The sequence below is a fragment of the Harpegnathos saltator genome, unplaced genomic scaffold (assembly GCF_003227715.2).
Source record: "Harpegnathos saltator strain DR-91 unplaced genomic scaffold, Hsal_v8.6 scaffold18, whole genome shotgun sequence".
Classification (NCBI taxonomy): Eukaryota; Metazoa; Arthropoda; class Insecta; order Hymenoptera; family Formicidae; genus Harpegnathos; species Harpegnathos saltator.
In genome coordinates, this window is record NW_020229961.1 from 994999 (window position 1) to 1017066 (window position 22068).

The 22068-nt window shown below is 54.7% G+C and overlaps 2 protein-coding genes across 5 annotated transcripts in view; one reads left to right on the forward strand and one right to left on the reverse strand.

The window, feature by feature from the left end:
* LOC105181239 (protein Wnt-7b) overlaps positions 1–22068 on the reverse strand; it is a 53647-nt gene that overhangs the window by 30571 nt on the left and 1008 nt on the right. For 3 of the 4 annotated variants that reach the window (XM_019840508.2, XM_011137869.3, XM_019840507.2), the window contains exon 1: positions 13513–16094. The exons of the other annotated variant lie outside the window; for it this stretch is intronic. In XM_019840508.2, the coding sequence (XP_019696067.1) occupies positions 13513–13589 (77 nt within the window). In that variant the 5' untranslated portion in view covers positions 13590–16094. Of the gene's footprint in view, positions 1–13512; positions 16095–22068 lie in introns of those variants that run through there. 4 annotated transcript variants of the gene reach the window in all.
* Positions 1–22068, forward strand: part of Prosalpha5 (proteasome alpha5 subunit) — a 55069-nt gene that overhangs the window by 22216 nt on the left and 10785 nt on the right. The window lies entirely within an intron of this gene.

Here is a 22068-nt window from a genome sequence, read left to right on the forward strand (position 1 = left end):
GAGAGAAAAAGCGAGAGAGGAGAGGAGAGGAGAGGAGAGGAGAGAAGCGATTCAATTTATGTCTCGACAATGCAGCTTTGTCTCGCCAAATTATCATACATGAACCTACATACATAATCCCGTACCGGCGCATTATCATATCATAGCTGCGCATTAAAGTACCGGTTCCTCTCTGCCCCTCGCCCTCCCTTCCCCACCCCTCGTTGTATCGAGAGGCGCCTATGTTTATGCGATCGGCAAAAGAAATTGCGGGTCGTCTCATCGATTGAACCGCTCCGCCGCGCCGACGAGGCGCGCGGGCCCGCAATGGGATGGATCCGCAAAGTACGTACCTTTGATGTGCGACGCACGCCGACACTCTTCCGGTGTACACGCCCAGTACACGAAAATACCGAAGGATCCGTCCGATTCCAGTAATTTCGCGTGTTCGCAAGTAAAATGGCGCGCTCGCCTCTCGCGAATTGCCTGCCAGCCCGACGCGCAACAAATGTCTGATTGTTAAACAGTATTGTATCCCGGTGCATTCGTCCCTCTCGGCAAATAGGTGTACTTATGTACGTTGATACAGTATTTGGACTTTTTCTATCTCGACGTCGTCGTCGTTGTCGTCGTCATCGTCGTCGTCTGATTCGCCTCGTGTACGGCATCTATTGTTCTATTGTCAGTAAGCGAATAATAAATTCGCCCCTATGCGCGACATGCGCCGCAATGCCAAACGAATTATGCAAGTCACTTGGCAACTTGAAGAAATCGTCGACGAAGCGACGCGTCGCGAAATTGGTGGCTGCGATAGGCGAGAAAGGGAGGGGGGGGGGAGGAAGACGTCAGCAAGCACCTCAATGACGGAGGAGATTTCTCAATCAATCCGTAGCGTATCGCGCGCGAGAGAGATGCTCTCGAGAGACTTGAAAATCCGACGCATTGACGGGATAATTACATGCACGTAGGCCGCGCGGTAGTAGTATGTTCGTCTGTCAGACTCGCGGCGAGAGAAGAACCGACGGAAAGGAGAGAAAGAGGAGGATAGAAGGAGAGAGAGAGAGAGGGAGGGAGGGAGGGAGGGAAAGAGGCCGAAAGAGGGACGAAGGCGAAGAATACGAGGAGAGGACGCTTGGTAGCATTCGCTCTTCTGCTACTGCTGGATCCGCCTCTGGCCACCCACGAGGACGATCGTCGTCGACTCGATCGGTTTAACCTCCGCGCGAATGTCCGCGAATATTTCCATTTGCATAATGGAAACTATATGCGCGTCGAGGGAGCCTGGCGCGACCGCCTTTCACGTCTAAACGCCGCAAATTCATTCGCTTTGCCGCCCTCCGCGACACAACGTGAGCTCGCGTGCCTTACCTCAATCGACATTCGGCTGCATTTAGCGGACGGTTTATTGCGCGTGCGAAATATCAAAACCGCGCGAATTGACGTTGCTCGCGTTGATCCGGACGAGCGTGCGTCTGTCGGTGATGGATAATCTCTTCGCTTGGTTCTCTCTCCCTTCTAAAATTTCTTTTTTTTCTTACGGGAAGGGATATCGACCTCATTGGGAAGGATCAATGTACGTAGGAACGCACGGTGCGTTCTAGGATGACAGAGAGAGAGAGAGAGAGAGAGAGAGAGAGAGAGTGAAAATCTCGTCCCCTGCTTTAACGCGAAAATTTATCCCGGCAGGTTCCACGAAATTGTAATGGATGCGCAAATATGTGGGCAGAGTCGATTGTTTATTAAGATTGGCTCGATGACGAACATGCCGTGGCGCATAATATGTGGGACAGCGAATAAACCACGGCGGCACGGGGCGGCGAGTGGCCCGGCGAGTATACTCGCGACACGCACATACCGCACGTACTTCATGCCAATGGGTTTTACAGCTTACGGTACGTCGCCGTGCCTGAACAAGCGCGATAAAGCCAAGGTTCGAGTTTAACGAAGCGCTTAATTCAAGGCGCGACCTTTATTGCCGATCGGAGTGCGTTATGCCTCGCGAAGTCGCGGACGCACGTATCGGCGGCGGCGGCGGCGGCGGCGGCGGCCAAGTCCAGATCGAATGTCCTTTATTATTCGCGGGAATAAAACCGAACGGGGCGAACGAGCGAGTAGGCGACTGGCGGAGAAAGTGAAAGCGTAGGAAATAGAGTGCAATAAAATGCGCGCCGGGGATATCGTGTGTACCGTATTCGCGAACGACGGTCCGAAGTTTACAATAATCGCGTCGACACGGTCAATCTTGCCGTCGATGGACATGGGCGCGAATCAGACGGGAGAAAGATCGCGTGCTGTTGGTGGGAAAATCGCGCAGGAGTCGGCATTCCCCCGATTAAAATCGGGCCCGACGGATAACACTCGCGCGGTCGAGACACTTCGGAAGCGGGTCACGTTAATCCGCGCGAGACACGTCTCTCGCGTGTGAGCGCGCGCGCGAGCTCTTCTCGAGGAGTCGCGCATCGAGGAAGATGGGATGCGGGCGTACCGCGCGCAGAAATGACTCATGTGAATAACTCGGTGTCCCGATAGCGATCAGCTCATTAAAGTCCCGCGGCAGACCGAAATACGACTTACCGGGACGTAACGGCGGCGATGCGTACGCCGGACGGACGAGACGAGACGAGGCTCGAGCGGTGGGCCCACTCTCCGGGTGGAGACTCACGTGCGCGATAGCGCACGATGGCGAGAGATAAATAGATAGCGCGCGGAGGAGTAACGGAGGTCAGGGGTCTGGCATTTCGGGACGTGTGATCGGAAGAGATACACTCGAGAGCGACGTAGGCTCTCTCGACGCGCGGCAGGTAGATTTAGATAGCGGTAGAACTCGTTACGCGCTGCGTCCTCCGGAGTTCTTTTGTCCGGCGCGTTTTCAACTCGTCGTTCCTACTCGGTCGCTCGGTGCGCCCCGCGCGTGCAACTGAACCTCGGACTCGCGCGAATCCGCGATTGCGTTTGAGTCATCTGACGATTTTCGCCGCGATCCCCGGCGAGCGAGGAACGATCGCTCGCGACGATCGCTGCGCGATATCCGGGTGAGAAGGATCTCCCCTTGCTCGCGAGCGTTCGCATCTCTGATGAGACGCGGGGAGATGACCTCACGTGCCGGCACGCAAATGCTACGTACACTCTGGACATTAGCCGAACAGAAGCTATCCGGGAAATGTAGCATTATCCGCGAGTCCGCCGCGCGCGGTAACGGTAAATCGGCGATCTGTGCTCGTGGCGGTCGATGTGTGATATTCGCGGAATACTATTAGCGGCCCCGCTTATTGAGAAGCGGCGGAGAGGAAGAACGAGCCGGCGAGATACCCGGGATGTCTGCTGCTTCTACGTGTATTATAAATATGTCCGACGGCTATCGCGAACGCGGCTACCAGCGAGAGCCACGCACGAGAAACCAGGCTCGTGACTGCGGCGGCGGAGGAGAGACAGCCGAGATGGAACATCGATGTTGAGCGCGCGGCGTTGGAATTTGATTTACGACGAAGCAGGCTTAATTGACAACCCCTATCGTGCTCGATAGTGCGCGTTGATTGCACGGTAGGGAGTAACGCCGAGAGTAATATCACGGCGATTCTTCCGTCTCGACTTTATAGGAAAGAGCGAAGGGGGAGACAGAGAGAGAGAGAGAGAGAGAGAGAGAGAGAGAGAGAGAGAGAGAAGAGACGGGGTAAGGAGGGAGAACGATATCCACGAAGAGCATATACGCGAATTCCGGTGACAGGATAGATGCGAGGTTCCCGGCTGAACGGCGCAGTTAAAGGCGCGACTTTAAAAGCATCTCTCCGGATCCTCGTCGTGCCATCGCGGTTTAAAAGGCCGAGCCAATCGTCCGGCGAAAAAGACACGCCATCCGGTATGATCTCATCTCGGGCCGAGAGGTTGCTCGGTTTTATTGATAAAGTTTATTTTCATCGATGGAGGAACGTCGGACCCTCCCCCCCCCGCGCGTACGACAACGGAAGAATGTCGGGCGCCGGGAAAAATCTCCGGCGATACCGACGGGGCCGGCGAGAAGGGAACGTTGGTCGTGTCCCCCCCCCCCTCTCTCTCTCTCTCTCTCTCTTTCTCGCGTGTTCTTCTCCTTTTTCTCCAGCCAGAAGATTATTACAAAAATCAATGAATCGCTCCTTCTCTCCCATCGGCTTTATTAATTACTCGGGCCGGGGAGTGCGCGCGTATCGAGACACAAATTAGCGCTATTTTATGACCGGAGAAATCGAAAACTACTCCGTAGAGGCAATCGAGATCGTTATCGCGGCCAGGTATCTTCGGGATCTGATCTCTCGGCAGGTAATGCCGAAAGTATCTCCCCGCAGGAAGGCTTCGACACCCGGAGAGGTGGCGAAAATTTCAACCCCGGCGCCTGAAGATTTATCGCGCGGCTTCCCCGTTCGGCCTTCCCCTCGCATGGCAGAACCGTGCGCTACTACGACGCAAAACCAGTTGTGAGAAGGGAGAATAACGCAGAGGACAAGAACCCCTCGAACCCTGTACGAACGGGGTACGTCGGGGAAATGTCACCGAGTTCCCCGAGCAGAGCGCGTTCGATTCTTCCTTCGCGCGCGCGACTCACTTGTAACAGTTGTTGAAAATTGATCGCGGATAATCACGCGCCGAGATAGCCGGCGAGGTGAACCGCAATCTCGCGCGAGTTCGCTTGTAAAACTCGCTCCGCGTTAATTTCATGAAAAACGCCCGGCGCCCGAGAGGTGTACGGCCGATATATCCGAGCCCCGACACGACGGCGCAGCGCGGCGCGGCGCGGCGCGGCGCGCACATTCGGCCGGAGAGGTGTTATTATCATAAGCGGTCGCGCAAACAAACGAAAATAGCCGCCGTAAAACTGCCGCCGCCGCCGCCGTTGCCGGCTCAAATCGCTAATGACCGGCTGTCGATGTAATTACGACGGATTAAAGTTAATTAGATTTGGCGCACTTAACGGCCATGCCGGCAAGATAGTTCGGTTCGCCGGTCACGCTCATGCTCAAGCCCGCGCGTTCGTTCGTTCGTTCGTTCGATCGCTCGATCGCTCGCTCTCTCGTTGACTGCTTGACTGGCTCGACAGAGTCTGTCGTAATAAACGGTGATAATTATAATGAAAGTACGGATTATAGTGATTATCCGGAGGCGCGGGCATTCTCTGTATCCGGCGCGCTCGGTTAATCAGGATAAGCGTGTTGCTGCCGGAGCCGAGTCACTCGGTACTTTGAATATATTAAACTTTTGTCACCTCGATGGAAGGATCGTCCGCGCGCCGTCCGAGCCAACGCATCCTCGCTCTCGCGCTTCCGGCTGGTAAATGCTCTTGTATTTCGCGAATATGCCGCCGAGAAGGGCGACGGGAGGAGCCGGTCAACATGGTTCTTCTCCTTCCCTTGCTTTTTTCTTTCGCCGACCAACGCGCAGGAACTGCTAAGATCCCGCTATAGTGGGATCGAAGTTGTCGGTCCTCCAAGTGATTTCGCTCGAACGCGCGCCATTAGCATAATTTTCTATGAATTTGTAATCGCCGCGTGTGCGCCGATACTTTTCTCATGTCAACGAAAATAGATACCGGGCTCTCGATTTTCCCGCTCGGCCGATCGTTGATCGGGCCCGGCTGTGTCGCGCGCGTAATTTCTATACTGCGCACGCTCTATATACTAATCGGCGAAATACCGTGTAAATGATGAGAGCCAGCCTTCGGCCAGCTTTATCAGCGCGATTCGTTGCGACGAGCAGCGTGTGTGTAATTATAACGTCCTCACCGGGCCGATCAACGGCCGCTTATTTTTGGTCGAATGTTACACGCTCACGGTCCGCTATAGGTAGATACTTAAGCGCTTGCCAGTTTAAATGTAAATAGCTTCGTCTACCTTGGCAAATTGCCCATGGCTGATCATATACCATCCGGAATGAAGAAACACGCCCTCCGCGTGTGCATGCGTGCGCGCGCGCGCGCGCGCGCGTTTTGCCTCGTCAGGTTGATCGCTAGCTCGAGTGCGAAGAAAAAAATTAACCTTTTTCTTTCCCAAAGTGTTCCTCGTCTCTCTCCGAGTCTATTCCCGCCGGTTCTCCGGATGATTACACCATCGGAATCGGGAGAATACACAGTGGTGAAGGAGAGTATCCCAGCATTTCTGCGAACGTTCGCTCGCGGCATATGGCGCGCGGAAAGAGCCATTTTACCACGCTTGAATTTACATCGTTTGCACTTTGTTACTTTGTGGACACGACTCGGGACGACGCACGCCCGAGAGCGCGCGACATCTTGATCGTCTGCCATCTTCGGTTATGATTGCGTGATTACACGCGATTAATCATAGCTCGCGCGATCTCCCTCGATCACCGGGGGATGTAATTGCCGCGCGCGCGCGCGAATCGTCAAGTCGACGCATCCTCGGCTCGCTCGGCTCGATCAGTTAGGGCCCCCACCCCCCCCCCCCCGTTTATGCAACGGGGGCTATACTCATCGTCCGCAGCGTGCACGCAAGTTGTCATTCGTTCACGTCCGCACGCGAGAGACGCGGCTAATAAAGACATAGATCATGATCGCGCTAACGGCTGACGATGCTGCCACGCGGTTCTCCACACGCGCGTCGTGACCGCCAAGATAGGAGGCCGTAAATTTCTGCCGGTACTCTTATCCCGCGTCAGACGTAACGACCCGGCCGATGATCGACCGGTGTCGCTGTTCGGCAGCGCGACCGGCCGCGGCTTGTAATCTTATCGGCGATAAAATTAATTTAACCCTCTGCGCGCTGCTCGGTGTTAAGTATATTACGCTTTCTAGCACGGGCGTTAAATGATCATTCACTCGCCGGATCGCCGGATCGCCGGGAGTCCACCTCGCCGCTTATCGTCGACATTTTTCCGGGATCCGTCTGGGCGGGACGATTAATGACCGAGTCGTAATCGGCGGCCGTGCTGTCGCCTACGCTCACGTGAATTTTCTCCTACGCCGCGCCGCGCCGCGCGTCGTAGACGACAGGCGAACGAGCGGATTTTACGAGGTTTCCGAAGCGGCAACGGCAGCGCTTCCAGTCGAAGTTAATATCGACGGCAGCCGTTCGGCCCGTTGAGGGCGACGATTTATTAGAGGCGCTTTTTCCCCTACCCCCCCCCCCGCTCCTCCCTCCCGGCCTCTCGCCGCTCGGCGCAATCAATTCGAGCCGCAGGGACGATCGCGCGCTCGCGCGGTATTTTTCACGTTAACTATCGACCGCTCGATTCTCGCAGGCACTTAGAGATATTTTAATGCCGCTTCGTGTATACCCTCGCCCACCGTCGCCTTCCCTTCGCGTCCCGTCGCCCGTCGCGGTGGACGAGTCCTTTATGTAACCGCAATTCCTCGTTTCGCCCTTTGTCTCTCTCTCCTTCGCTCCTCTCGTTATGCCTCTTTCGGCCGACGTCTCCTGACTACTGGTTATTTTAATTGGATCTTCGTCTCGAAAGCCCGTCTTTTTCGCCCTCATCCCTCTTCCCTCCCGCTCCCTCATCTCCCTCGTACTCCTCGTTCTCACCATCCTCTAGCCCGCGATTCCTCGAATACGCTCCGATCACTTTTTGTGCGCGGCGCGTCCTCCTAAGGGATCCCGCGAGAGGGAGAGAGAATCGATTGACGCGACGCGCAGAATTCTCTCAGATACATCTCGTCGTAGGACGCAGGCTCTGAGGATCTCCGCGTCCTCGTGCGATTCCGCGCAGGTAGAAACGCTTGGCGGCGTCTCGTCGCATTTCGGGAGATAGCGCCCCTCTTGTCGCGCAACTCGTTTGATGAAAAGAAAAAAAAAAGAAGAAAAAGAACAGAAAAGAAATGACGCGGGCGAAATAAAATTTCCGACGAATGGAACGCGCGCGCGCGCGCGAAGCGGGAATGTCTCAGCCGCCGTCGCGGGGGGAAGAACGGAAATGCGTATCTCTCGCGTTCCCCGGCAAATTTGTCGCATTTGCATTGTGAAAGTACACGACGAAGGTCCTATACCGCGCGCGGTCGCCTCTGCCGCGCTGACCGCGAAAGTTTGTGGGCAGTTTTACGAGCCGGGGAACGAGCGCGATAAGTTTCCACCGACACGGCATTCACGGCGTGATGAGGCGCGAATGGACGCGGGAGTCGTCCGCGGGAATGGTATCCGAGGCAGCCGGAGAGAGATTGTCGGCGCAAAGTAGCGTCGCTACTTATATCTTCGATGCGACGCTCACGCGATCGGCGAGTCTCGCGAGATATTCGTTAGAAAGCTGAAGCTCGCGCGTGCGCGCGCGCGCGCCTGCGATGTAATACGAAAAATTCGCGAGGCGAATCGACGCAAGTGAAGTCGCCTCGGCGACGTCGGCGGCGAAAATCCCGCCGAGATTCAACATTCTTGACGCTCGCCGCGGCGACATCAGCGCGTCGCACGGAGTTGCTTAATTTCCTCGTAATCGCTAGTTTTTGTCTCCTTTAATTCAATTTCACGCTTCACACTGGCGTACTCGCACACGCATGCTCGCACACACGAGCAGAGATCCCTCCTCTCGGCTTCCATCCCGGGTCGACACGGGCCGTTTAACGAATCCTTGGAGCCGGCGCGGACTCTTTGTCGCGCGCGCGGTCGCCGTCGATGGCCGCGCGATGAGTCAGCGCAAATATGTGTTGCACATCGCTTTTTGTAACCATTATCCGCGGCCTCGACTGCGCGGCGGGCCGCCGCTGCGCCGCGCTGCGCCGCGCCGCGGCCTTTATTCCGCTCTCGGAATCCGCTCCCGGCCGCGGGGATGATCTTCCGTAAATCTCGTCCTTTCGTCCGGCGGATCGGACGCGCCGTAATAAGCGCCGGCGCGTCCGGATCGAGCATCGGCCGATGAAGACAGAACTCCACTACCGAACCGAACTCACCGAATGGTATTACCACTCCTCGCCGCGGGAGGCCCCGGCTCCGGGGCCCGGGCTTACTTTACACCGTCGGATCTTAATTTAATGCCCGTCGTCTCCTCTTTCTCTTTCGCCGTGCGGCGCGACGGAGCGACGCGCGCTCCGCGTCGACGCGTCCTCGGCGGACGGGTGCGTGCACGTGGGCCAACGAAGCCGCGGCGCCGCGATATGTATCGTGTTAAACAGACACTAAATTCCCTCCCATCCCTAGAGAGAGAGAGAGAGAGAGCTTTCGCTGCGAAGACTCTCGCGTAATCGAATCGGTGAAAATGAATTTGACAAGGCACGCACGCGAGCCTCTCCCTCTTCTCGCCCGCGAGTTCATTCAGTCGCCAAGTCGCGCACGCACGTGTCAATTAAGCCAACATCGGCCGATGCATCGAGCGAACGGGTTTAATCGAACCGTGCGATGACCGGGGAGGGAAGAAGAAGAAGAGAAGAACGGACGGTACGTTAAAGGATCCGGTGGACCGGAACGAAAGGATACACGTGAGCGTTACGCATGACGATCGCGGACGACGTGTAATCATTATCGTAAACGTATTAAATCCGATCCACGCGGCGCGAGACGCGGTTCGATCCGTGGCAGGCAGGCAGCTCTCTTCGGTCGCGCGCGGACGTGATCGTTCAATTTCCGCGCCATCGCGCCGGAAGATAAACGATCGGCGGCGGCGGCGATCTCGCTTAGCGTTCGTATCGCCTGTTGCACCGCGCGCCGGCAGGACCCGACATGTGTTCTCCGATCTCGCGGGGTCTGTACTCGCCGGCGAGTGACACGCACGCCTACCGGTGCCTACAATGTACCAGCCTTTTCACAGCTATTTGTAAACGTCAAGGGCTCTCTCCTTCTCAAGACGCTCCTTCTCAAAAGGCCGTCACACACGGCGTCATACTTTCGCGTGCGCGCGCGCGCGCGCGCGCGCGCTAGCGATGGCAACGACGCTTTCGTAAGGATGTGCCCGAGAGCGGCGACGATCTCTCGTCCTCCGAGATTCCCCGGTACGCGTGTCGACTCTTGGGGTTCGCGCGCGTCGCGCGAACGGACAAGATGAAGTCCGTCGTACTCTGTCGTAGCCTCGACGCTTTCGAGCGTGGAAACGACACTGGAAGGCGCGGTCGACTGTTTACCGAGAGCGCACCTTGACTGACTCGATCCCATTCCTATCGCATCGGACAAGCGTGCGCAGGATAACGGGGGAATCCGTAGCTCGAGGCTACGGCGCGTCCTCGTGATCGATGGAGGCCCTTCCACACCTGCATATTACGCTCCTCGCGTACGATCACTTGGCAATCGTAATTTAGATTGATACCTGCGCTCCGTTAAGTATCGCGCGTTTAGGCAGGGCGCATTTTTATTAATGGGATTTCGAGCCACAGTGGATCGTGATGGATCGCCGTCAGTTTAGACGGCAGATTATTATCTTTCTGATTTTCTCCCTCGCTGCGCGCGTCTCGGGCTCTCCGTCCGTGATGCATACGCGGGGTGCATCGTGATCAATACGACGGCGGCCGCTGCATGGGGGGGGATGCGCTCGGGGAATGACGATTCGTAATTGTTAAAGGCCTCTTCGGGACGGTCAAGGCGGCAGCGTGCATCGTCTTCTCTCGCGCGCGCGGGAACGAATTGACTCGTGTCTCGACAATTAGTTACGCGATAACCCGTGCAGCGAATATACAAAAAAGAAGCGCACCGGGCTCGTTATTGAGGGAACCTGCGCGCGCGCGCGCGCACGCACGCACGCACGCACGCACGCATGATGCACCTTACGTTACCGTTGCCATCAGTTTAAGCTCGGATAAACCCGGGACACTTTTAATCACGCAAAAAACTGTCACGTGCGTTCTTCCGAAGGCAGATACGATATCTGCGCCGGCGACACGATGTGCAACGATGTCCGCGTATCGCTCCTCGCTCCGTCCCGCGTCATTAATTTCTGATAATCTGTAACACGTTCGGCACGACGACAGATGCTGCGCTCTCCGCGTCCGACAGAATGCCTCGAAATATCGCGTTTGTTAAAAAGAACGCGCGCGCTCATTTTCTCATCCCGCCTCCCGAGCTAACAAACTATCAGTGTTACTTTGTCAATAATTTTTCAACGACCATCCGGAGAATTGATCGTCGCCGCGCGAGAGCGCGCAGGGCCGCGGCTGTACCCCGCGTCGTAATTATATATATATATATATATATACACATACGAATACACGCAAGCTCTCTTTTTCTCGAAATATCCCGGCTCTTCGCCGATCTTACCTTCCCACCGAATGCGCGGGATGGCGCGGTTTCAGCGTACCGCGTCGACGTGAAACGATCTCGTTCCTGCGCGACGCGACGATAGTTCGTTCGATCGGCCTCAATTTACATGGCCGCTTCATTCATCCACTTAGCGCGCTCATTACGCGGCCGATAGCAACGAGCATTTTGCGCGGCCATTTCATACGGACGTAACATTAAATTCGGTCGAGTCCGCAATCACGCGCGTTACGCGCGGCATTATATAAAACGTTCCGTTCCGTACGGCATCGTAATTAGTCCCCCGAATGACGGCCACGCTTGCGCATATTAAATCATTACGGTGTTTATGTAAGCGGGCATTAAGTTGCGGCGGAAATGCCAATCGCCTTCGTTGAAGCCGGCGATTTCGACGATCGAGCGAGCCCGGCTCTTCGAGTCTATATAACATGTCGGCTACTTTCTATGAAACTTCCATCTCTTGTATGCCGTCTAGAACGAGAAGGAAAATATGGACGGGTTTAGGGTACCTCGGTGCTTCTCGCGCTGCGAGCGACCTTACTCTCGATCGTGTGCCGGCCGGCGTGTGTGTGCGTGCGTGTGTGTGTGCGCGCCGCATGCATTCTTATTGCGACCTTATTGTGGCCGTGATAAAATGGCGAAACGCAGCGCCGATTTCGCGAAGGCTCGCCGAGGCAATTTGCGGCCGATTTACCGCGCTGCGATCGTAGATCGCGCGCGTTCTGCCGATATCGGATTCGTTAATGGCGATCTCGTAAAGGAAACGTCGCGATTATTATCGGATTCTACTGGGCGAAGGCCGGGCCGGGGAAGAAAGTAGTCCACGAGCGCGCGCGCGCGCGTGCGCGACACGATTGTCCGCTAATAATAATAATCGCGATGGGGATAAGATAAACGCGTGTTGGCGCGGATATTCGCCTCGGGATATTTCTTTGTTCTTTCGAAACTCGCGCTTCGGCGAGTCAGCATTGCCGATCGCCGATCGTTTGGTCAAGTCCCGCGCGGCGAAGTGAGGCGATGGCGAGGCGAGGCGAGGCGGCTGCGCTCGATTTTGACAAAGTGTGACGGCCTGTCGGCACGTGTCGGGTTTGCGCGCGCGTGTTGCGACTTCTTCCGATGTGGCCTGTTCGCTCGTTACTCGGAGGATAGCAATCGCGATTGACGCTGCAGTTTGTAAATGGACTGTAGCCGCGGGCGGCTGTCGATTAACCTTTTCGCTACGCTACGGTATAATCGGGTAACGTTCGCGACTGCTTGCAACACGTTGTCTCTTGGAGATTATCTGCAGATACGGTGGAAATACATTGTTAGAGGGTAGATTGGTCGTTTGTTGGGATTTTTCTCGCGCCGTTGCGAGCATTTTAATTGACACGCCAGTAACCTCGGGAGAGAAAAAGGCCAATGTGAATTTCTTCATTTCTCTGTTGTAAATGATCTCGCGTGTATACATCTATACAGCAAATGGCTCTCAGCCTGTAAAAACTTGCCGATCGCAGGCGTAAGTTGAAAACCGAGGACAAACATTGCTCCTTTCTCCCGCACCGTACAGGTCGCCGCGTGTATTTTCTTAAGGGGACCGGCGAGGAAGGTCAGATTGCTGAAAAATCCTGCTTGTTTTTGACAATATTTTGCGATGAACTGAATAAATGTGCAAGAATGAAAATTGTACGTATATTTATACAACATGTGAAGAGTAGAAAAATTTTGTTTATTAACAAATACTCATATAAATATACGATATATATATATATATATATATATATATATATATATAGCTGAAATATACTCTCCTTTTTTTTTCAAGTTGTCGTTTTTGCAGTAATACGTATCTCGGCTCTCGGTGGTCCGATCAGAGCGAATTTTAGCTAGAAATCTTAAGGAGGCTTATCGTTATCCGGTGAAGCACTATAAAAAAAGAATCGAACAAAATTAACAAAATGGCAGCTATTATTAGGAAAAAATTCAAATTTTTCAGTTCTTTTACAATAAAAAAAATTAATATCTCGAAATGAAATATTTTGACGGAGTTGTCCATAGCTCACCTGAGAGCCAGACGAACAAATATTATTGCTTTAAAATCGATACGAAGCTCAGTTTCGGAGAAATCACTGCAAAAAGTTGAACAATAAAATTTCGAGAGAAACGCGTTCAAAATTTAAGTGGACGTATATTTATATGAATATTTGTTAATAAACAAAATTTTTCTACTCTTCGCATGTCATATAAATACATCAAAAATTTTCATTCTTGCACATTTATTCAGTCGGTCACAAAAAAATTATGAAAAAACAAGCACGATTTTTCAGTAATCTGACCCTCCAGTCCCCTTAATTCGATCGAACATGCGCGGGCACGTTTGTTGTCGCAACAAGTAGTTCTTTCTCACCTAGTTCGCCGTGGCTCCTGGATCTGCCCAAGAACGAGAAGGGCTATCGCGATCGTCGCGATATCACCGCGACGCATCTCTTACATCACAATCACCTTGTTGTTATTGAATGCATAAAACGGATGTGCACGCGACAAAGTTTTACGCTTCCGCGATCAGGCCGGGTGGGCGCTCGCCGGAAGTCCCGTCGTTCGCTCGAAACGAACCGACCCCGTTCCGTTGCCGGGCCGGATCGGCTGCGATCTGTGTGTCGCGCAGTTTCCGTTACACCACTTGACGAGTACGCTCCCACGAATCTCTCTCGTCGGCACGTATATTTTATAACTGTGTAACTTTGTCTCTCCTCAGTTTGCCCAGCACTGTCCGCGAGCGTCGCGACAAGTTCCCGGAGCTTGTCGCGATTTCGATCACTCCAGGTTCTCGTTAGCGCCTTGTAGCGGCGGCGGCGGCGGAAAGCCGCGAGCGCCGGACAGGTGCGAAAGAGTCCAACTGCAGAGCCAACATTTGGATTTTCTAAAGTGTTTGCGCGCTTAACACTCCCGCCCTGCCGCGCGGCGAGAGTGTTTACCGTCCCCAAATACTCTCTCGGGAAAGGTTCCCTCTTGGCGGTGACTAAGCGACGACGACAGTTTTCTTTCGCGCAGCTTCTCGATCGCGCGTATCAATCACGCGCGTCTTGTCACGGCTCTCTCTCTCTCTCTCTCTCTCTCTCTCTCTCTCTTCTTCTCGTTCTTCGTTGCTGATAATTAAGATCGTGGATTCAGAGAGATCCGGGGCTGCTTCAGAGATGCTCGGATTCTCGGATGAACGGCCGTGGTGAAAAGAACCGCGGATGATGAACCGAGTCGTCGTGCTCTCAAGCCCGCTGTGTCTTCCTTCTTTGAGGCGGACTGCCGCGTTATCGGCGGAATGTAACTTTAAGCGATTTACCCGGTTCACCTTAATGAGGCGCGATCGCCGGACAAGACCGCGGCACGGCTGAACCGACTTACTTAGAAAGTCTATCGCCGATGCGGTGGATGCGTTTATCCGAAGCAGACGCCGGCGAGTCGGTTATCCTAATGGGCACACGACGAATACGCACGGCTGTCAGTGAAGAGGACGTCAGTGAATAAACACTAATTAAAAAGATAACTATGTGCCGTGCTTATCTCGGTGCGGCAAGTACTTGAATAGCCGAGCTCTCGTACCTCAGATCGCGCGGACACGCGACTCAGGCGTTATCGTCGAGGCACGGCGATCTTGCGCGCTCTCACGCGAGAATATCGGCGGCCGATTGTCCTCCTCCTGGGGGAGGAGATCGTCGTGGTCGTTGTTGTCGTCTCGTTAACAATTTCGATGCCGAGGGAACTTATCGGCCAGCTCATCATCGTTACTCCCGCGACGCTTAACGATCCTCTCTCCTTGGCCGATCGCAGCGGCGAGATCGCGCGAACCGCAAGCAAGCACCGGTGATCAATCGTCCGGCAGTCACGAGAGAGAAAGCAAAAGAGAGGGGAGGGGAGGGGGGGGTGGGCGGGATAGGAAGAGAAAGAGGAAAGGAGAAAGAGAGGAAAAGATATGTGGTTGCTTCGCGCTTACGCTTCGCGCTTACACCTCGCCATCGGTGAGGTCCACCACTCGTGTCGGTCTGTAGCCGGCGACGAACGGCCGCGAAGAAATCCGGCGCTCAAAGAGCACCCTCCCGACGAAGAGGAGCTACCGGTTCTTATTGTCTCGTTGTCTTATTGTTCCGCCGTGTCAGTCCCTTTGAGTCCACGTCTTGTCGACTCGCAGCTCCTCGCCGCGAACAAAGCGACGCGAAGAATATCCCTTGTCTTCGTCCCCGCGAAGCTGTTTCACGCGACTTCCTGTCCGCGCTGTCGAGCGGTCCGTTTCCTTTTTGTTCGGCGATCAGCCGATCTCTCGCTTGGTACCAAAGCGCGCGCGCTCGCGCTCGCGGGTCTCCGAGATTCTTTCTCCTCTCGTTGACGCACGTTCGATCAAGCGATCAGCGTCGTCATCGTCGTTGTCGTGGTCGTTGTAGGCGTTGTCAGCGCAGCAAATCGACGAGTCTCGATCGCGGCTCTTCGTGAGCGTGAGTGAATATGATCCAAATTTCAATAGTCGATCGTTCCTGCGCACCGACGGCACGCGAGAATCGTCATCATCCTTCCTCACTCGTCACCGTACCTCGAGGTCATACCTCCCGGCACGTTGTTACTCATCATTCGTCCGCTCGAAGCAGACGTCGTCATCGCCTAGCGTGCGCCGGAGACCGCCTCGCCTCGCCTCGCCTCGCCTCGCCTCGCCACGCGGATCGATAAGTGTCCTTTCCGCGCGGTCGGTTTCGTCGGCGAAGGGCGCGCGCGCGCGCGCGCGCAGGAGCTCGCTCCTCGACGGCGACGTTGTACAAGCTGCTGAGAAAGACGGACGATCGATCGCGCGCGCGCGCGCGCGCGAGCGATCTATCGGACGTGATCGAGCGGACGACTCTCGGTGCCGTGTGGTGTGCCGTGGTGTCGCGTGCGCGACAACACCAACCGCGTGCGGGAACTGGAGCAGAGGGTAACTGTGCAAGGTGTGCGCGGTACAACCTGGTGCTCAAGGTAACCACCACCACCACCACCACCACCACCACTACCTCCACCACTACCACCACCACCACCACCACCTTTAGTGGCGTCGGTACCGCCGCCGCCGCCGCCGCTACCACCGTCACCACCACCACCACCACCACCACTGTCACCACCACCACCACCACCGTCACCACCACCACCACTGTCACCACCACCACCACCAACGTCGCCGCCACCGGTATCAACACTATGACCAACGACACGGTCGGCGGCTCGCAACAGCAAAAGTTCGTGGCATGTGGCTGGGGAGTCGCGCTTTAGGGTTACCCGGGGAGTTCGACGAGCAGCGCGCGTGCACATGGGAATTTGAATGAGCGGGCAGAAAGTAAAGCGCGTTCGGTCGAGAGGAGGGCCCGCGATGGACTGGCCTCGGCACAATCCGAGTCCTCCTACCTTTGGGATCAGGTCCCAGCCTCTACGATGTTACCTCTACGATCCTACCTCGGCCTGTCTCGCTCTCTTTCTCGCTCTTTTTCCTTACGCTCGCTTCGTCTCTTGATCTTTCTCGTCTCTCTCCTTCTCCTCCCCCTCTCTCTCTCTCTCTCTCTCTCTCTCTCTCTCTCTCGCCTCCCTCTTTCGCCAACTCTCCCGTTCTTTTCCCTCGTTCTTACTCTCTTCCGTCTCTCTGCTTCTCTTCGTTTCGTTTCCACCCGGTTCCCGTTCCCTTTCCTCCGTCAGCATCGCTGTCCCGCGCCGCGCGTTATATCCTCGCGGCCGCTCTTCTCGCTTTGCTTTAGTTTGAAAGTTACCTGCCCGCCGTTCGCCGATGCTCTCGTACGCCAGATCGCCGTACGTCTATATCCGCGAAATCACGTCAGACAGCTCGCGGTAATAACGCGAGAAGACCGAATTACTCGTTAGATTGGATCACTTGGATACCGACCTCGGGTCTCGCGCGAAACGAACGTGGGTATCGAACGCGCGATAGAGCATATCCGTATATCGCGGCGGATTTTTCTCTTGCGTTTGCGCACGGGGCTGCGCACATAACGAACGTGGCAGCCGAGAGTCTGGTGTGTTAGCGTAAATAACGACTGGAGAATAGCAGAAGATAATTCTCTTGCAGTTTTTTTCACGTCACGATACGTTACTTTGGATTCACGAAGGGGCCCGTCGTGAGAGAGCGAAGGCGAAGGCGCGCGCGAGGCGTGAATTTGAATCGTTTAACGCCCGGCGCCGACTCGACAGCCCGATTAAATCGTTCGATTAATTGAATCCGTTCTGCACGAGCGGGATAATTGACTGCCCCGTACGTACACCCACGGCCACGACGGAGAGCAAAATATTGCTGCGTATCGTTATACGCGGCGCGGCTCTTTTTAGCGCGGCGCCCATTGTACTTGAATTTATTCACTCTCACGTGGGCTTAGCCTCGCAAATTATAGCGCAAAAGCTTTACGAGCCGCACACAGGCGGAATCTCGCGCCCATACGTGCGGATGTGGCCGGGGCTTCGGAATGACGGAACGAATTGATCAGCTTAATTCGAGATAATAGCGTGTCTAACTCCCCGGGCTACATATCGCGCGTTGTAGCGCGCGATTTATCGCGCATAAGCACACAAGAAACGCGGAATCGCATATCGGTATCGAAATTACGTGTAAATAAGACGCGTGCGCAACTCGATCTCTCTCTCTCTCTCTCTCTCTCTCTCTCTCTCTCTCTCTCTCTCTCTCTCTCTCTCTTTGTTACGTTCCGCGAGAGCGGCTGACTGAGGAGAGAGAGAGAGAGAGAGAGAGAGAGAGAGAGAGAGAGAGAGAGAGAGAGAGAGAGAGAGAGAGAGAGAGAGAGAGAGCATCACTCTCACGGGCAACAGCACCGAACGAATCTCAAAGTTCGTTAGTATCCCCATGACGTTATGCAACAAAGGAGAGGCGTAATGAGTGATACACATCCGCGCGCGAAAGTTCGATCCTATCGCAGGCGTGTTTCGTTTCGTGGGTGGATCGGCCGATCGGCCCGGTCGATTCGCGATTCGTGCGCATGATGTACGAGAGGTGTGCCGCTCGTCTGAACATATAGTCGGAATATACTCATTGACGCGCTCGAGGTAGCAGCGGAAGAATCCTCCGTCTCGTTGTCTATCTATAGAGAAGGGGAGGGAATATCAGCGGGACGCGCAGCCCCCTTCGCGATCTCCACGATCCGGTCTGCCTCGCGACCGGACTGATCGAGCATTAAAGTCGTGATCAACGACACGGGGATATCCGCTACGTAAAATATAACGCTACGTTTAATTGGTGCTCGCGGCTAAGAAGAACGCGTTGAAAGTCAAATGATCGTCGCCACGATAAACGAGCGGAGATGCTCACATTTGGCCGAGCTCTTACCTCTCTTAACTGGTCCGACGGCCAGGAAAGTCGTCGGTGCCCGGCTTCGAGAACAGCGTTCGTGACATTGGAAATTAGTATGTTGCACTCCCGACAATTTTCTGGCCTTTATAGACCCGTGGCATGCGAAACGCGAGCGGTCGGTGTATGGAAACGGTGGGGCGAACACACACACACACACACACACACACACACACACGCGCGCGCGCGTAGGGGGCGATGAGAGTTTTATTCAGAGGACGGATCTGCCGAGTCGCGTCGCTTATGCGACGCGGCTCCCCTCTGCTTTTCGAGGAAACGTGCATGCCGTATAACAACCAGTAGGGGGGAGGCCCTTGAGCGAATTCCATTAATTATATATCATTACGTCGTAATTGTACGCCGTATGTTTGCGGTTTTAAGGGGGTCCCGTCGGCGTCGGTTCTGCCGTCCGCGTACGCGACCGACGGGATCCGGCGCTATCAAGACGGGGGAAAAAATAAGGCGGCCGACCCCCGGCAACGCGCTAAATATGCGAGCCTCGTGTCTGCGAGAAACGGATGCTTCGGGAATCCGCCGTGAAATTCGGCACGTTCGTTTCCACGGGTGTCTCTACCTTCATCGATGCGTTGTCGACTCGCTTCTCCTCGTTCCTCTCGCTTGGCTGTCGAGGTTGCACGCGATTCTCTCGCGGAGACGGAGTAACCGTCATCCCGACATGAACGTTAGCGACTCGTAATTGTCCGCAATCGCTCTATTCGTATCGAGTGAGAACAAACGACAGGAAACATGTCCGGTGGCGCGCGCAGAGTGACGCATTCGCGCGCGGCCAGCAATCGGCTCGGAAGAGAACTCATTTGTGGAAACGCGTTGAAATCTCTCTCTCTCTCTTTTTTTTTTCCACGGGCAACCGTAAATAGCAGCTCCGTTCGTTAAAATTGCCTACGATCTTGCGATAAGCGCTCTGTGCATAATTTGATGATTAAATCGGCCGAGGGGCTGACGGGGAGGGCGACAATAGCATCGTGCCTCGGAGGAAGCTGCGTTGCGTCGTCACACGATGTAGCGCGCGCAGATACAGACACAGGACGTGTAAAATACGCGCGCGCGCTCCGAACGGCGGTGAGAGAGGCCCCCGTTGCAATGTGCTGCCGTTGTGCGAATTCCCGTCTCATGCTCGCCTTAGGCCTTAGGCGAGGCGTTCTCCTTCCGCCGCGCGCGGCGCGCCCGGCAGATGGACACCGTAAAAATGTTTACAGCCCACCGTGAATTTCGAGCGCGCGGTTTTCACGCTGTTGCGCTTTAATGGGACATCATTAGCTTTACGATGGCGGACAATTTATATCGCCATTTAATTACGACGCTTTACGGACAATGCGACGTAATAATGCTGTCACCGGTGTCGCAACTAAACATGTCATCATGAGCGTCGTGCGCGCGATCCGCTTAGATGCGCACTGCAAGATGATCGCCGAGAGACGAGATCCGTGGACTTTTCTGTGAGACTTCGACTCTCTCTCTCTCTCTCTCTCTCTCTCTCTCTCCTCTATCCCCCTCTGAAGATAGCGCGCGCGGTCCGTCCCAAACAGAGTAAACACGTTTCCTTTACGGTGTCGTTACTAAGGGCCCGCAAGGGCCTACCTCAATCTTTTATATCTCGCCGGCGTACAATACTGCTGGTAAGCCGAAACTGGCTAACCCGTGTAGAAAGACATTGTACCCACGGCAAACATCTGCTCGAAATACAAACCGCTAATAGAAACGCACAAAGAAATATCACGAATGGCGAGAGGAGCATTAGGGGGGAAGCTACGGAATTCAACGTAGTCGGAGCGGACATCGCTCCGGTTTGGGATGTAACGAAAAAAAGAAGAGGAGAGTGGAACAAAAGAGTTAATTGAGTAATCCAACTTTGAGGGAGAGGGTGTACGAATGATAGCGATGAGAAGGAAAAGAAAAGAGAAGAATTGGGCAAGCGTGCGTCTCACCGTAAGGAAGATATTATTAATCGCTTCGCAAAAGCGCGATATGGGAAACGCGCACGTTATTGTGGAAGGGCGATTTTCTATCTTCTGCCGGAAACCTCTGCGCTCTCGTAAATCAAGCGATGACGGAATCTGCGAGAAAGCGTCGGACTCTGCGAGAGAGTCTCCTTCTCACCCGGAAACTCGCGATCGCGCGGCGATTACAGGCGCGCGCACGTGCCCGATTCTAAACACGCGAGCGCGCGATCGTCGATTTCGACGATAATCGATCGATAATCGGCTAATACGTGGCGCAGCAATTCAACCGGTGAAGAGGGCGGGCAGGGAAGGCGAACGAGGAAGAGAAAGAAAAGCGGAGGGTTGAAAAAGATTGGCGTCGACCGTCCTCCTCTTGGCCATTGGTTGCCAACACGGCGAGAAAGAAAGCGAGAGAGAGAGAGAGAGAGAGAGAGAGAGACTCCTTTCTAGCGTGGGTCGGCTGAGTATTTAATAGGAAGCAACGAGCAACAGGTATAAGCGAACTCGCTTGGGTTACGCCCATTCCGACGCGCTTCTCGTCGCACGGCCGCTATTTTCTCTTTATCGGCGTGGCTTTGCTCCCTTCTACGATATTTCTCGCCGACCGGAAAGCGCCGTCATGAAGCTGCGCGCTTCTCTCGGAGCGGCTCGGCCGACGCGACGTCGCGGATAATCTCGGCCTCTCTCGGGGACTGGAAGAGCGAAGGAGAGCACTACGCCGCGCGATGGTGACACATCTCGTGCGATCATTGATATGCAAATTGTCAGTGTAACGTGTCCGCGATATCGAGGATGAGTCGAGCCGAGTTTCGCCGAGTTACGTGATCTCCTTATGAAATTACGTTTTCAACCAGGGTGCAAAACCGATTATTCTCTCTCTCTCTCTCTCTCTCTCTCTCTCTCTCTCTCTCTCTCTCTCTCTCTCTCTCCCTCCCTCCCTCTGTCGTGGAGCATGCTTTATCGAATCCATTTAAGGAAACAACAAGACATCAACGGCTGTTGCTGCTGCTGCTACTGCGGCCACGCAGTAAGCAGACGCGCTCGCGAGACGAAACCAATTTTCCACGAGTAACGATCGCCACGTTGATTGTTTTTGTTACGTCTCTCGGTCATCTTACATGTGTGTGTGGTGCATGCGTGTATATGAGAGAAAGAGAGAAAGAGAGGGGAAGGAAGGAAGGAAGGGAGAGAGAAAGCATGAAGACGAGCATAAAGAGGAGAGGAGAAAGAAATTTTAAGGAGCGAACGGAACGGAGTTCCGTGATGGGCTCTCGGGGATCTCTTTAAAGTGCCGCGGTCTTTCGATAATTAGAGGGCAGCCATTGTTACACCGGGGCTCTCGAGTGGAGAAAGAGCGAGTCGGGCGACGAAGAGAACGAAGAGAACGCGAGAGAGAGAGAGAGAGAGAGAGAGAGAAAGAGAGAGAGAGAGAGAGAGAGAGAGAAAGAGAGAGAGAAAGAGAGAGAGGAGACCGTGGCAAAGAGACGGCCGTGGAGACGGCGAAACGAGACTCTCGGCCGAGAACGGAGAAAAAAGTCCGGCCTACCCACGGAAATACATGATTTTAAGAGCCGCCACGCGATGGAGACGGTAAACGACGTGAGTGAAATCGAAAGAGGAGCAACAC